Here is a 12,259-nt window from a genome sequence, read left to right on the forward strand (position 1 = left end):
ACGTCAGCCGGAAATGTTTACTTTGGGGTATGTAACTTTTGCATATTGTTGACATGTACTAATACACAATTACACACCAAAGGAAATGTAAAATCGTGAATCGGACAATAGTTGCTCTTTAATATATGACTTGTATATATTTTTAATAAGACCACACTGAAAAACTTCATTTAAATACATTTAAATTCACAACAAAAATTTAATAAACAAAGTTTTCAGATTATGAAGTCAAAAATATTTTGACAAAAATGAAGTTTATACCAGATCAAATGCATGCATGCTGTCAAAAAGGAAGGTACTACATACTAATAAAGTGTTACATTTATGAAAATAAGCGTGCTCAGAGATAACACTTAAAATTCTTATAACAAATACTATTTATTAAAAAGTTAATTACATATTTTCCATATTTACATTTGTGATGTCATACATTTCCTATAGCAGCAAATCATAAAACACATCACTGATAAATTTAATAACACAAATTATCTTGAAATCATTATTTAGTAGGTGCTACTGATTTCAAGTCAAATTCCCGATACAATCACTCTTATTAATAACATTCACACATTTAAACTCAACAATGAGTTTTTCAGACTGCATTTGCAATTAAGGCAAAGAAGAAATGGAGACAACCACAACAGTTCACATTCTAATGCCCTGAGCTGTATAAATGCATGTACTGTAAAGCTCTCATTAAGCTAACGTTACCCTCTGACCTGCTTTAAATGAAGCAGTGTTCTGAGACCTGCCTTCTTTTAAAGCGCCAAAAGACTCGTATCTGTATAAGGGAAACAGAAAACCAACACAATTATATAAAACAGTAATGCAATGGCTTAGTACGGCTATATACATCAATTGAATATATTTCAGGAGATTTTAATGAGTAGTTCAGTACATGTTTATTTACGGTACTGAGTGTAAAATGTGTTTGCTCACAGTTCAGTGTATCTCCTCCAGTCTTCTCTGCTGACAGATGCTCTAGTGCTAGCCAGAGCTGAGATCAGGTGAGCCTGGCATATGAGACAGCCAGGTTTACTGGGACCAGTCTGCACCAGAGATGAGTCATCCTATGAAGACAGGAGAGCGGCAGATACCAACTGTGAAAATACTGTAGAGTGTTATATACTTCAACACTATGATTTTAACTTCAGTAGTCTAAAGCAAAGTGAGCAGTGAAACTCCTTAATTCTTGATATTAATATTACTACTTTATTAATACTACTGCAAATATAAATATCCTATTAAACATACTTTTATAAAAATAAAACAAACGCAACGCTCTAGCACTGAGCTAAACAGGAGCATGTGTGTCAAGTAGACGTGCAATAAGCAGAAAAATGTACAGCCAGCCGGTTGTTATCACAAATATATCCCGTCAGGATGATACTAGATCTCACTTTGGTATAAAAGCAAAGGAAGACAAAAAACTAGAATGTAACTGACCATGTTTCTGCGATAACTATTCTTTACAGCATTGATCTCTGCTCTGAGGCGCTCTGACTGCTCATTGGTCAGTTCCTGAAAGCCCTCCTTCACACAGGACATGAAGACCGGAGCATGACAAGAGCTCGCATCCTTCACAGATGCCCCTGTTAGGTCAGGAGCAGAAGAATTGGGGCCAGAGAGGCACAGAGAATTCTGGGAGCAGAGTGGAATGGATTGTGTCATCATAAGCAACATCACTATTTATTATAAAATTACATTCTTATATAACATACAGCAGGAAAATAAGTATTTGACACATCAGCATTTTTATCAGTAAGGGGATTTCTAAGTGGACTATTGACACAAATGTAGCCATCAAGCCAAATATTGAATTCATACAAAGAAATCAGAACATTTAAGTATACATGTTGAGTCATAATAAATAAAATGAAATATTGTATATAAAAATAAACCAATTTGTACATTTACACTATTACCAGTTCAGACAAAGATCGGTTGTCCAGTTCAGACTCGAACGAGCTACCAAAGTAAAGGCGCCAGATATTCTGACGTGGGTCTTCGGGTGGAAGCATGCTTTGGTCAAGCAAGACCATAGAGTGGTCCAGCCCTGCGTCCCCTTCTCCGGCTGAGTCATCCGATCCACTGCTATGGTTCAGGAAAATTAAGGAAGACAGGCTGACGTCACTGTCTGAGCCCGAGCCCAGATCCTATTACACAAGCACACCGAGTCACATAAGCTTCAGATACGACATCTGACGTATGTACTGTATATATCTATATGTATATAATATATGTACAATATATGTTTAACACACATGCAGAAGGTTGGGTCCCAGGCTGCTATGAATTGCCTCCAGCTGTGCATTATAGAGAAGAGCCTTCAGGTCTGCCCCAGTGAACAGCTCTGTTGCCACAGCAATCTGCTCTAGGTCCACATCTGCAGCCAGCGGCACAGAGCGAGTCAAAGCCTTTAGGATCTCCAACCGTGCCTCCTAAATGACAAACATGACTCCATTAACCAACATTGCACTTGGTTTTGGCATGAAGAGGTTAACTGGTGTATGTGTCAGACAGAACACTGACCCGATCTGGAGGAGGGCAGTAGAGAGACTTGTCCAAACGCCCGGGCCTAAGGAGGGCAGGGTCAATGAGATCAGGACGACTGGTAGCAGCCAACACATACACCCCTGGAAAATAACAAAAAAATGCAGCAGAAATAACACAAAACAATTGTCGGACATTTGATCTTCAGCCCTGGTGTACCTGTCAGCCCCTCCACTCCATCAAGCTGTGTGAGCAGTTGATTGACCACTCGGTCAGTGACTCCTGTGTTGTCGTGACCTCTTCGAGGTGCCAATGAATCAAACTCATCAAAGAACAGTATGCAGGGCTTAGCTGCTTGAGCCCTGCAGCAAAAAAGAAAAAAAAACACATTAAGTCAAACCATAGCGTTAACTAAAGATAGATAAAATAAGTAATGTGCATGGACACACCTTTGAAACACATGCCTAACTGCCTGCTCACTAGCCCCGATGTACTTGCTAAGCAGTTCAGGACCCTGGAGATCCATGCAACATTATTAACGTTTACTTTCATTGATATCTATGTGCATGCACACACAAACAAACAAACGCATTGTTACCTTGATGCTGATGAAGTTCATGCCGCTCTCCTTGGCCACAGCTCCAGCTAGCAAGGTCTTGCCTGTGCCAGGAGCTCCGTAAAGCAGCGCACCAGAGCACTGGCGGATGGGCAGACTTGAGAAGAGCAGTGGGTACTAGATGACACAAGACAACAGGTTATTATAAAACATGGGGATATATAGTTTTCCAACACTTGGTAATATAAAAACAAGTTCTTGATGTTTGTAGTTCATTCGCTTCCATGCAAACACTTTAATTTTTGATGTGATGATTTATGATGACCGCTCCATTTTCTTGGCTAGGAACTTTAATTCCAGACATATTTTTGTACTATACCTTAGCTGGTAGAAGTATGATGTCCATCAAGAGCTGGCGTGCCTGGTGAAGCCCACCGATACTCTCCATGCCTGCCCCGGTGGGCACCTGCAGCTGAGCTTCCCAGAGGGAGGGTGGGGTAAAGTCTTGAAGGGCCTGTTTGAAGTCTTTATAACTCAAATCTGTAGAACGAGTAAAATGAACTGCAGTAGATTTCAGAAAGACTGAATTATGATAATAATAGAGCTCACCTTTAGTGCTGCCATTGCTTTTGTTGTGTATAGTGTAGGCATGGATGGCCCGCTCCAGCAGCAGGTTCAAATCTTGTGCCATGTATCCTTCTGTCTCTTTGGCAACACTTTCCAAATCAAGAGTTGCTTGATAGTCCTGAAAGTGTTTCTTTTGTATCAACTTCCTCAAGATCTCAACCCGTTGAGCCTTTGTATAGACATACGAACTAGTCATACAAATAATAGGAGGGCATTTTTATTTTAAGAAAACAAGAAAGTCAACCCACCTGATCTGGTGTTGGGATCTTGCAGAAGCACTGAAAGAAATGTAAGCCCTGCACCTTAGTCAGGCTCTGATGAAGTGAATGTTCACTTTGTGCTGTGACCATTAAAACAATAAGACTGGAACGTCTCACCATCTCACCCACCAAATGCATCAGACCTGTATAACACACACATCAGGTCCATCAAAGTCTGACAGTTCCTGACAGTTCTGATGGACACATTTGTTACGGCGTCTTACTCTGTGCGACGTGCTGCCGCAGTACAGCCTCCGGCCCGTGCTCATGCTCGGGTGAAGATGCAGCACCGGTCACGTGATCCAAATCATCCAGCAGGACCACAGAAGGCTGCCTCCAAACCGCCTGCTCAAAAACCTCTTCTAGTCTCTGTCTGATCGTGTCCGCTCTCTTGCCTAGTAAATTCACAATATATGTCAGATAATATAAACACGAATGGAACTATAGATTAATTATGCATATGAGGTGGGAATACAAGGTGAAAATCTACCTTTCAGTGTCTTACAGTCCAGCACTTGCACATGGGCATCCAACTCTTTACTCGCCTTCAGGCACAGCGCTCTAGAGAGACAAGACTTCCCACTGCCCTGTAAGGATCAGCAAAAGATTTCCGGTGTGTATGATATTCACAATATGCAGACAGGTGTATAAAATAATGCTCTTTTATTTCAACAGAATGCTATATTAAGGTGGAGTATTTAAAGTGGAAATATAACCCAGAAGGTTACCTTTGCTCCTGTAATGAGCAGAGCTCCGCCCCTAAGTCCACGTCCCATTGAAACCAGCTCGCGGGAGAGAGGACCTCTCATTAAAGCATGAGAGATGTGTTCAAAGGCCAATCTGCTGATATCCTCTATCCCACTGAGCAAACACACAGGACCCATTAGATTTTAACAATCACAATGAAAAACAGCTACACCATTCCATCAAAGAGTTCATTGCTAAGGATAATTAGGTATTTATCCAGTTTTAAGCATACCCAAGAGAGCTGAGACTGGGGAAACCAAGAAATTGATCTTTATTATCACAGTCTGAAGAGCCCCCCTGGTCCAAATGATGCAGCTCCTTTACAATCTAAATGGAAATGTTGAAGAATTGAGCTGGAAGGAGAATGGAAATAAAGGTCTAAAAATACATAAAAAATAAATATGTAAATTAATACCTGTATGTCTGTTTTCTTTAATAAACCAGTCGATAGAAAGAACATCTCATCTTCTTGCTCTTGCTCTGGTTTCAACACACTTAAGGCAAATTCAGCCTTTCCTGAGAAGTGAGAAACACTGTGAGTCTATGGCTATTGTAAACCTATTGAAAGGGTAAGAGAAACAAACCACTAGAGGTTCTTCTCCAGACCTTCAGCACAGTGTAAGAGGATTATGTTGGAGCGTGGCGTCAGACAGGAGAGCGGCTGATGACTCTGAGCATGCAGCCAGTCAAGAAATGCAGTCTGTAGCTCGTCCTCTCTCTCACTATCTGCCTGTAGATAGACAACAATGGCTTACAACATGACAATGAGCATATTTTTTTAATACCCAATTTAAACAAAACATTGAGGGGAGGTTTCCCGGACAGGGATAAGACTATTCCAAGATTAAAATAAATTTAAGAGCTGTCTAAACTGAAAACAACTTGCACTGACATCTTAAAATACATCTGTGCCCTTTGTTTTGCCTCAAAATGCACACAAGTAATGTTTTTAGTAACGCATAATTGTTAAAACTAGTTATATTTACTTATGAAACTAAGGCCTAGTCATGGCTTAAAGGGATACTTCACCCATTTGCATTTAGCTTTGTATAGTTAGAACCCCAGTCATGTTTTTGAATGGTCATACATAATTTTCTTAGTTGCAGCTGAAACAGGAAAAATACAGATTTCAGTGTTGCACTTCCTTCTTTCAATGATGTAAAAATCATCATTTTGCATCAATGAAAGAAGAAAGTCCGATATCTTTGTTGAGCGGGTGAGACTACAAACACCTTTTTTCTTCGTCAAATAGGCACAGAATTCAAAATGTATGTTACATTTCGACTACAAATATGACACACTTTCAATAAAGATTTATGTTTCTATGGGTGAAATGCTGCTTTAAGCTAATCTCTGTCTGGGAAACCAACCCTCAAAGTTCTACACTTGTTGGTTCAACTTAACAAAGAAAGTTACCTGGTTGCATTAAAATGTTGAGTTAATTCAACTTACAAATATTTGTTAGCTCAAAAAAGTTGTTGTCTCAATTCATATTTTTAAGTTTAATTAACTAAAAATTTTAAGGCAACTAGGTAACTTACTTTGTTAAGTTAAAACCAACTTTTTTATAGTGTACTTACCAGAGGTTGTAATGGTTGGAGAACGACTGCCTCTGCTACCCTGGGTGTTGATTTTAGAGGCTGTATTCTGACAGGAGAATGAATGTCTATCCTTAATCGCTTCTGCATCACTTCTGGGATCTAACAAATAAAACTAAAATATATAAATTGATTGTGACTTTTTTTATTAAATCAAAGACTTTAGCATAGGGATGGGCCAATGATGCTTGCTATGCTTCTTAATGAATAACATTGAAAGATGCAGGGCGCTCTCATGCAAAAACTCAATATGGGTCACAGAAGAAGAACCATTTACACATGCATCTCCAGGAAATGGCTTAAGCATATATTTATTTTGCTGTTCTTCAAAGCTTTTTCGGGAATTTTCATGATAATAAAGATTATGTATAATGGTTATGTTTTACAAGTGTTGCTTTTTCAAATGCATAGACCGTTTCATCTGACGCGTGTGCGTTGTTGCGGTTACGCGTCTGGTCGGAGTTTTACTTCCGGTTTCTGTTTGTTTAATGTTCTGACTAGTGGCTAAACTGAACTCTTGAACAAATACCTCGTCAAAAATAACAAATGTTTTGGTTTCCTAGGTAATCTACGTGTTGTTTATTTTGCTATGTATTCTTAGCGGAGTTTACTGGAAGTTACACGTTTTCCACGATAGCCTTTGTTTATGTTGTTACTGCTGAAACTGTCTATACATTATAGTACACATTTTAAACGTTAGCTCGGTGTCGTTTTTGATACGCTTTAGCTATGAAATATGAACTAAAGTAATCTACTTTTTGTTTATTTTGCTTTTTATCAGAAATAAACTACTCCTAAAGGACTTTGTTGTTATTGATTCTTAGCGGAGTTTACCGAAAGTTATGTGTGTTCCAGGAAAAGCTGATCCCCGGGTCTGGTGCTACCACTTTAAGAATAGCTTAGCATAATCCTTTGAATCTGATTAGACCATTAGCATCGCGCTCAAAAATAACCAAAGAGTTTCAAATTTTTCCTATTTTAAACTCTTCTGTAGTGACCCAAGGTGGTAATTTTCAAATAATTGAAAGGACCACAGTCAATTATTCATCTTATACCACAGACATTGCTCATGTGGTTATCTCAACCAATCAGAATAAAGCATTCATCAGCCCTGTGGTATACATAATAGTAAAATAATAGTAACAAACAACATGGACAATAGAATAACTTACCCAAACTTTCCCAGAGTAAATTTCTTCACTTCTGTCAAACTTTTGATCTTCCTGCAGCTTCTCTATATTGTGACAGAGCATCCTGACCACAACACTGTTCTCCTTACTTTCCTCTGGGTCTTTTTCTTTTTGAGGTCCGTCTTTGATTTTCTTCTTCTCCATGGCCTGCTTGACTCTCTCCCTGATTTCTTTAGGAGAAAGAACGATTGAAAGTTTCCCGTATGTTAAAGCGGACTGCCCTGGACTCCAGTTTTCTTGCTCTTGCAGGTTCCATGGTAGTATATGTACATCTCCATAACATGACCCACGGTGGTTGATAGATTTAGGAGGGGTTCCACATGTTCTGAGAAAACAATCTTTCAGTAAAGTGGGAATGGTGGGAACTGCAAGATTCTCTGTGGCAGGCTTGCGTTGTCCTGTAAACAAATATCCGATCAGGCTTTTCAGGTCGGCTATACCACTCCGTTGACCCTCATTCGGAATCTCCAGAGGATCTCTGGAGGTTTCCTGATGGATGCTGGAGGACAAAGCAGAGGTATATGTGAGGTCAGCATTCTGCTGTCTTTGTAAATGCTGATTTGTTTCCATGGCATAAGTTTGGAGGAGCTCTTCTCCTCCTAGATGAAGTTTTGGGGAGACAACAAGCTCGGTGAACTGCTCCAATCGGCCATATGGAACAGATGGAGATAGGGATGCTGAAAAACAAAGGCAAATTGACATTAAAGTAAGCTGTTTATATAATATCTCCTGTATGATGAAACTTAGGTCACTCACCGATCCTTATGTAGATGACAGTGTGTTGATCCACCCATACAGGGAACACACCGCCATTGTAGACAACTCGAATTTGATCCAAGAGTTGCTGTTCGAGAGCCATGCTGTGGAGCTCCTGAAAATAACCTTTATGATTTTAGCACAAACCTTTTATGACTGTTTAATTATTATCAAATGTCTTGATATTATGTAATATTTTATATACTGCCTAGCCCAAGTATTGACTATACAATGCATTATGCTTCTGTAACTTTACATCAATCCGTTAATTTACATTTTGGCCTAATTATTGCACTTAGCATGGTCAGCAGACGAAAGATTTGAAAACAATAAAAAATAATTTCTTGCTGTCATATGCTCACCAGTATCTCCCAGTCATCTGTGGACAGAGGCTCTACAAACACCTGCTGCACTGACTGAACCTGATGACATGGCCGCAAGAAGCCCTAAAATACATCACATCCATCTTCTTCATCAATTCACTCTTATCAGTAATACAAACATGTCTTAACCAATAATATTAACCTGCTCTCCCTCTTTGAGTCCAAGCTTTTCTCCCAGCTGTCTGCTGATCTCAACTCTATCCTCTTGACCTGAAGACTGTCTGGATCTGATCCAGCTGAGGAACACAGGTGCAGAAACACCCCATGACAGCTCCAAGATCTGTTTCTGTCAACAGCACATTAGTGTTAGATTAGTAAAACTTACAAAAGATAAACATACAATACAGTGTTGAGTTTTGACATGCATGCATATAAAAGAGAGTTGCTAGCTGCCGCACACCTCATGGAGACCGAGATGAATGGCGAAGTTTGCTGTCAAGTGAAGAAAGCAGTTTTTGGAGTTGTTGAAGACCACCGTGATAGGTTGTATTCCCTGACCTCCCAACATTGCATGCGAGGGCGCTGAAACCTCGCTCCTCCAAAAGATTATTTCTTATTTGAATTAATTTGTCGTTTTACAGAGCCAGTTGAACTGTACATACGAGCTGCAACTCAGACATTATAAGTAGATAAGATATATGGAGTTGTTGTAAGCGCTGTCCGAGCAAAGAGTTAATTTCGATTGGTAATGTCTTATGATATATAATAAAGGTCGCAACGATTAAATAAAACATTAAATAGAACAGATAAACACAGCATAAACACACCAAATTTAGGTAATTAAGTGTTTAGATAGTTGTAACAGATTCATTACAGAAATTCTAGAATTACAAATAATTTAATAAAGCCATCGAAAAGAAGTTTATGACTTTTATTTTGAAAGCTACGTTTCTCGCGAGAGTTTTCGGAATGAATGCGGTTCTCGTCAGATCAGTTCAACTGAATGACTGTTCATTTCAATGAACTGAATATACAATTCAGTGTTTGCTCGGCAATTGAAACCGATGGCAAAACAATAATGCACGTAATGTTTAGGTCGAATTTATCCAACATTTTACCGCTATAAATATTTGCTTTATTTTAACATGGAGACAGCGGAGACAACAGAAGAGCTGTTAGCCAAGCAGCATCGCAAGGAAAAGAAAGACCTGCAAGGTAAAGGCAACATCACTATTCACTCTGTTGTACTTCAAAACAATATGGGATGCATTATGTCTTCGGAAGTAAGGCAGATAATATATACAATCCTACTACAATACAGTTGTCTTTGTTTGTTTGTTTCTTAGCAAAAATACAGAGTATGAAAAATGCTGTCCCCAAAAATGACAAGAAGAGGAGGAAACAACTGACTGAGGACATTGCCAAATTAGAGGCCGAGCTCAGTCAAAAACACGAGAATGAGCTTAGACAACTAAACATCTCTTCCTCGGTATGTGAAATGACAGCTTACTTATATTTGATGGAATTGTTAGATAACAAATTGCTATACATGTCTCTTGCTATTTACAATTTAAAGACCAATATTACATTTTTATTTTGTGACACCACAGAAAAAATGTGACATTAACCACCAAACCAAATTGGAATCGAAATAAATAAAATAAGTTATCAAAATCTTGGAAAACATGCAGAATTCTCTGCGCTCAGACGCTGGGGGCGTGTCCGCTGTCGGAGCTGAAACCACGCCCATTCGCAGGAAAGCTGCCCTCTCTATCAACTTTTAAATACCACTACAACCTAAATAGATGCTCATGATTGTGTAAGGGGCGGGGCCATGCTCGTTGGCTCCGGTGCGTCATCGAGCCACCGTTTTAGCCCCACCCAAATAATCCTGACAACTGAAATGTGGAAAAACTGTTTAACGGTGTTTCAGCAATACATTTTTAACATTTATAAATTTATAAGACTTTAAACAACAAAGTGTATTTACGATAATACACTAGTCAGCATTCGAAGTGGAACAAAACCTTTAATAAAAGTTTACATAAAACCAATCCCTAATACCCATTCTTGTCTTAGGACAACTTTGATAAACTTTTTTGATCCACTTCAAATGTTGACTATAAAGTGTTAAACAGTTTTGCAGCACAGTAATTGATGTCTTTTTTTTCAAAGGTTGAAGAAGTTTCAAATGCATTGGATTCTGTAACTGTAACAAATAATGAGGAAGAAACAGATGGCAAGCAAACGCGGACATCTAAAGCGCAAAAGAGACGGGTGAGTTGAAGTGACTCTTGCCCTGAGAATATATTTGACAAAACATTTGATTTTGTTATAGTACACACTGGGTTCTTGATCATATAAGTGCATTTCTCATTTTTAGGACAAAAGGGCTGCCCTTGAGAAGGAGCGAGAGACTCGGATCGCTGAGGCAGAGGTGGAGAACCTTACAGGCTCTCGTCATCTGGAGAATCTAAAGCTGAAAGAGAAGCTGGCAGAGAGACACCTGCAGATCAAAGAGATCTCCTCTGATGGACACTGCATGTACCGTGCTGTAGAGGACCAGCTGATGGTGCGAGGCTGTGCTCTTGGCCTTAAAGAGCTTCGTGCTCAAACAGCTCAGTACATGAGGAGCCACGCAGATGACTTTCTACCTTTTCTCACTGACCCCAATACAGGAGACATGTACACTGCAGGTGAAAGTCTGGTCTGGATTAACATTTCTTTGGTCAACACAATTTGTGTGCTAAAATTAATTCAAAGCATTTAAGTATGAAGAGATATTCACTCCACTATAAACAGCTGTAAGCTTTTATCCAAAAGATTTTAAGAAACTTAATTTATGTGCATTCAAACTTTAATTGGTGTATTTAATTTATACATATTTTTTGATTATATCTTTCTTTAGATGAGTTTGAGAAATACTGCAATGATGTTGCAGACACAGCGGCTTGGGGTGGACAGTTAGAGGTGAGAATGTATAGCTAAAGAAACAAAAGTGTCATATTGATATTTTTAAAGATAAAAATGTAATACCTGTGTTCACTTCCTCCATTACAGTTAAAAGCCCTTTCACAGGTCCTCCAGATGCCAATTGAAGTCATCCAGGCAGAGTCTCTCTCTATAATTATTGGCGAAGAATATGACAGGCCACCAATCACACTCATGTAAATACCTGCTGTCTTTCATATAATGAAGATGAATATATTTTGTATTGCTGTCCCTAATTTTTTTCTCACTGTCTCTTTTAGTTATATGCGGCATGCGTATGGACTCGGTGAGCACTATAACTCTGTGGAGCCCCTCAAAGAATTATCAAACGAGGAGGAGAGCTGATCAAATAAAACATGTATTAATATATCTTTCGGGATACTCATAGAAATAACACAAAGGCAGTGGCTTTGCTTGCAGTGGACAAGCTTTATGTTAACGTCCATGTTTGCAGTGTTCTTCATGATTTTTCTGTGCATTGTGTTATTGATGGAAAACTGATATCAGCTAAATAATATGCTCTGTAAGGTGCTGGATCATGCAAGATTGAATATGTCGACTGTATTGCATATTGAATAAAGATGGATTTTTATAAAAAAAAAAAACATAAATACATAGTGTTATGATCAGTGTTAGAGTTGTGTCCTTCCTTATACAGCTGATAAAGTAACATTTATGTTGGTCCGCCAGTCGGCGCCATTGACTTCAATCGAGAGCA

General features: G+C 38.9%; 2 protein-coding genes across 3 annotated transcripts; one reads left to right on the top strand and one right to left on the bottom strand.

The window, feature by feature from the left end:
- Positions 1-275: 275 nt before the first annotated feature.
- On the bottom strand, positions 276-9,244 carry pex1 (peroxisomal biogenesis factor 1). Of its 2 annotated transcripts, XM_065292647.2 has the most exons (24): positions 9,011-9,244; positions 8,753-8,896; positions 8,590-8,673; positions 8,228-8,342; positions 7,454-8,148; positions 6,264-6,383; positions 5,290-5,413; positions 5,099-5,199; positions 4,916-5,010; positions 4,665-4,797; positions 4,427-4,523; positions 4,161-4,331; positions 3,925-4,079; positions 3,659-3,845; positions 3,429-3,589; positions 3,092-3,226; positions 2,943-3,007; positions 2,713-2,855; positions 2,533-2,636; positions 2,265-2,441; positions 1,926-2,156; positions 1,447-1,641; positions 940-1,070; positions 277-781 (listed from the first exon to the last, which is right to left on the bottom strand). In XM_065292647.2, exons 1-24 carry the CDS (start codon positions 9,116-9,118, stop codon positions 697-699), a joined length of 3,756 nt encoding a protein of 1,251 aa, XP_065148719.1. In that variant the 5' UTR covers positions 9,119-9,244; the 3' UTR covers positions 277-696. The 2 variants fall into 2 exon arrangements, with proteins under 2 accessions (XP_065148711.1, XP_065148719.1); XM_065292639.2 differs by having other exon boundaries at positions 276-781; positions 3,429-3,845.
- Positions 9,245-9,516: 272 nt separating this feature from the next.
- Positions 9,517-12,170, top strand: otud6b (OTU deubiquitinase 6B). Its single transcript, XM_065292675.1, has 7 exons — positions 9,517-9,765; positions 9,897-10,039; positions 10,726-10,827; positions 10,934-11,246; positions 11,459-11,520; positions 11,611-11,717; positions 11,802-12,170. The coding sequence occupies exons 1-7, from the start codon at positions 9,696-9,698 to the stop codon at positions 11,884-11,886; spliced, it is 882 nt and encodes a 293-aa protein (XP_065148747.1). The 5' UTR covers positions 9,517-9,695; the 3' UTR covers positions 11,887-12,170.
- The last annotated feature ends 89 nt before the right edge of the window (positions 12,171-12,259 follow it).

This window comes from Paramisgurnus dabryanus, chromosome 19 (assembly GCF_030506205.2).
Source record: "Paramisgurnus dabryanus chromosome 19, PD_genome_1.1, whole genome shotgun sequence".
NCBI classification, from domain to species: domain Eukaryota; kingdom Metazoa; phylum Chordata; class Actinopteri; order Cypriniformes; family Cobitidae; genus Paramisgurnus; species Paramisgurnus dabryanus.

What these genes read in the sequence shown, in the direction of transcription:
- otud6b (XM_065292675.1), top strand. Translation starts at nt 9,696, where the DNA reads ATGGAGACAGCGGAGACAACAGAAGAGCTGTTAGCCAAGCAGCATCGC. An exon ending in GGAAAAGAAAGACCTGCAAG is followed by an intron (nt 9,766 to 9,896) that starts GTAAAGGCAACA and finishes TTTGTTTCTTAG; the next exon opens with CAAAAATACAGAGTATGAAA. An exon ending in AGGAGACATGTACACTGCAG is followed by an intron (nt 11,247 to 11,458) that starts GTGAAAGTCTGG and finishes ATCTTTCTTTAG; the next exon opens with ATGAGTTTGAGAAATACTGC.
- pex1 (XM_065292639.2), bottom strand. Translation starts at nt 9,118, where the DNA reads ATGTTGGGAGGTCAGGGAATACAACCTATCACGGTGGTCTTCAACAAC. An exon ending in ACTGCCCTCCTCCAGATCGG is followed by an intron (nt 2,442 to 2,532) that starts GTCAGTGTTCTG and finishes TTTGTCATTTAG; the next exon opens with GAGGCACGGTTGGAGATCCT. An exon ending in TGGAGGAGATACACTGAACT is followed by an intron (nt 782 to 939) that starts GTGAGCAAACAC and finishes TCCCTTATACAG; the next exon opens with ATACGAGTCTTTTGGCGCTT.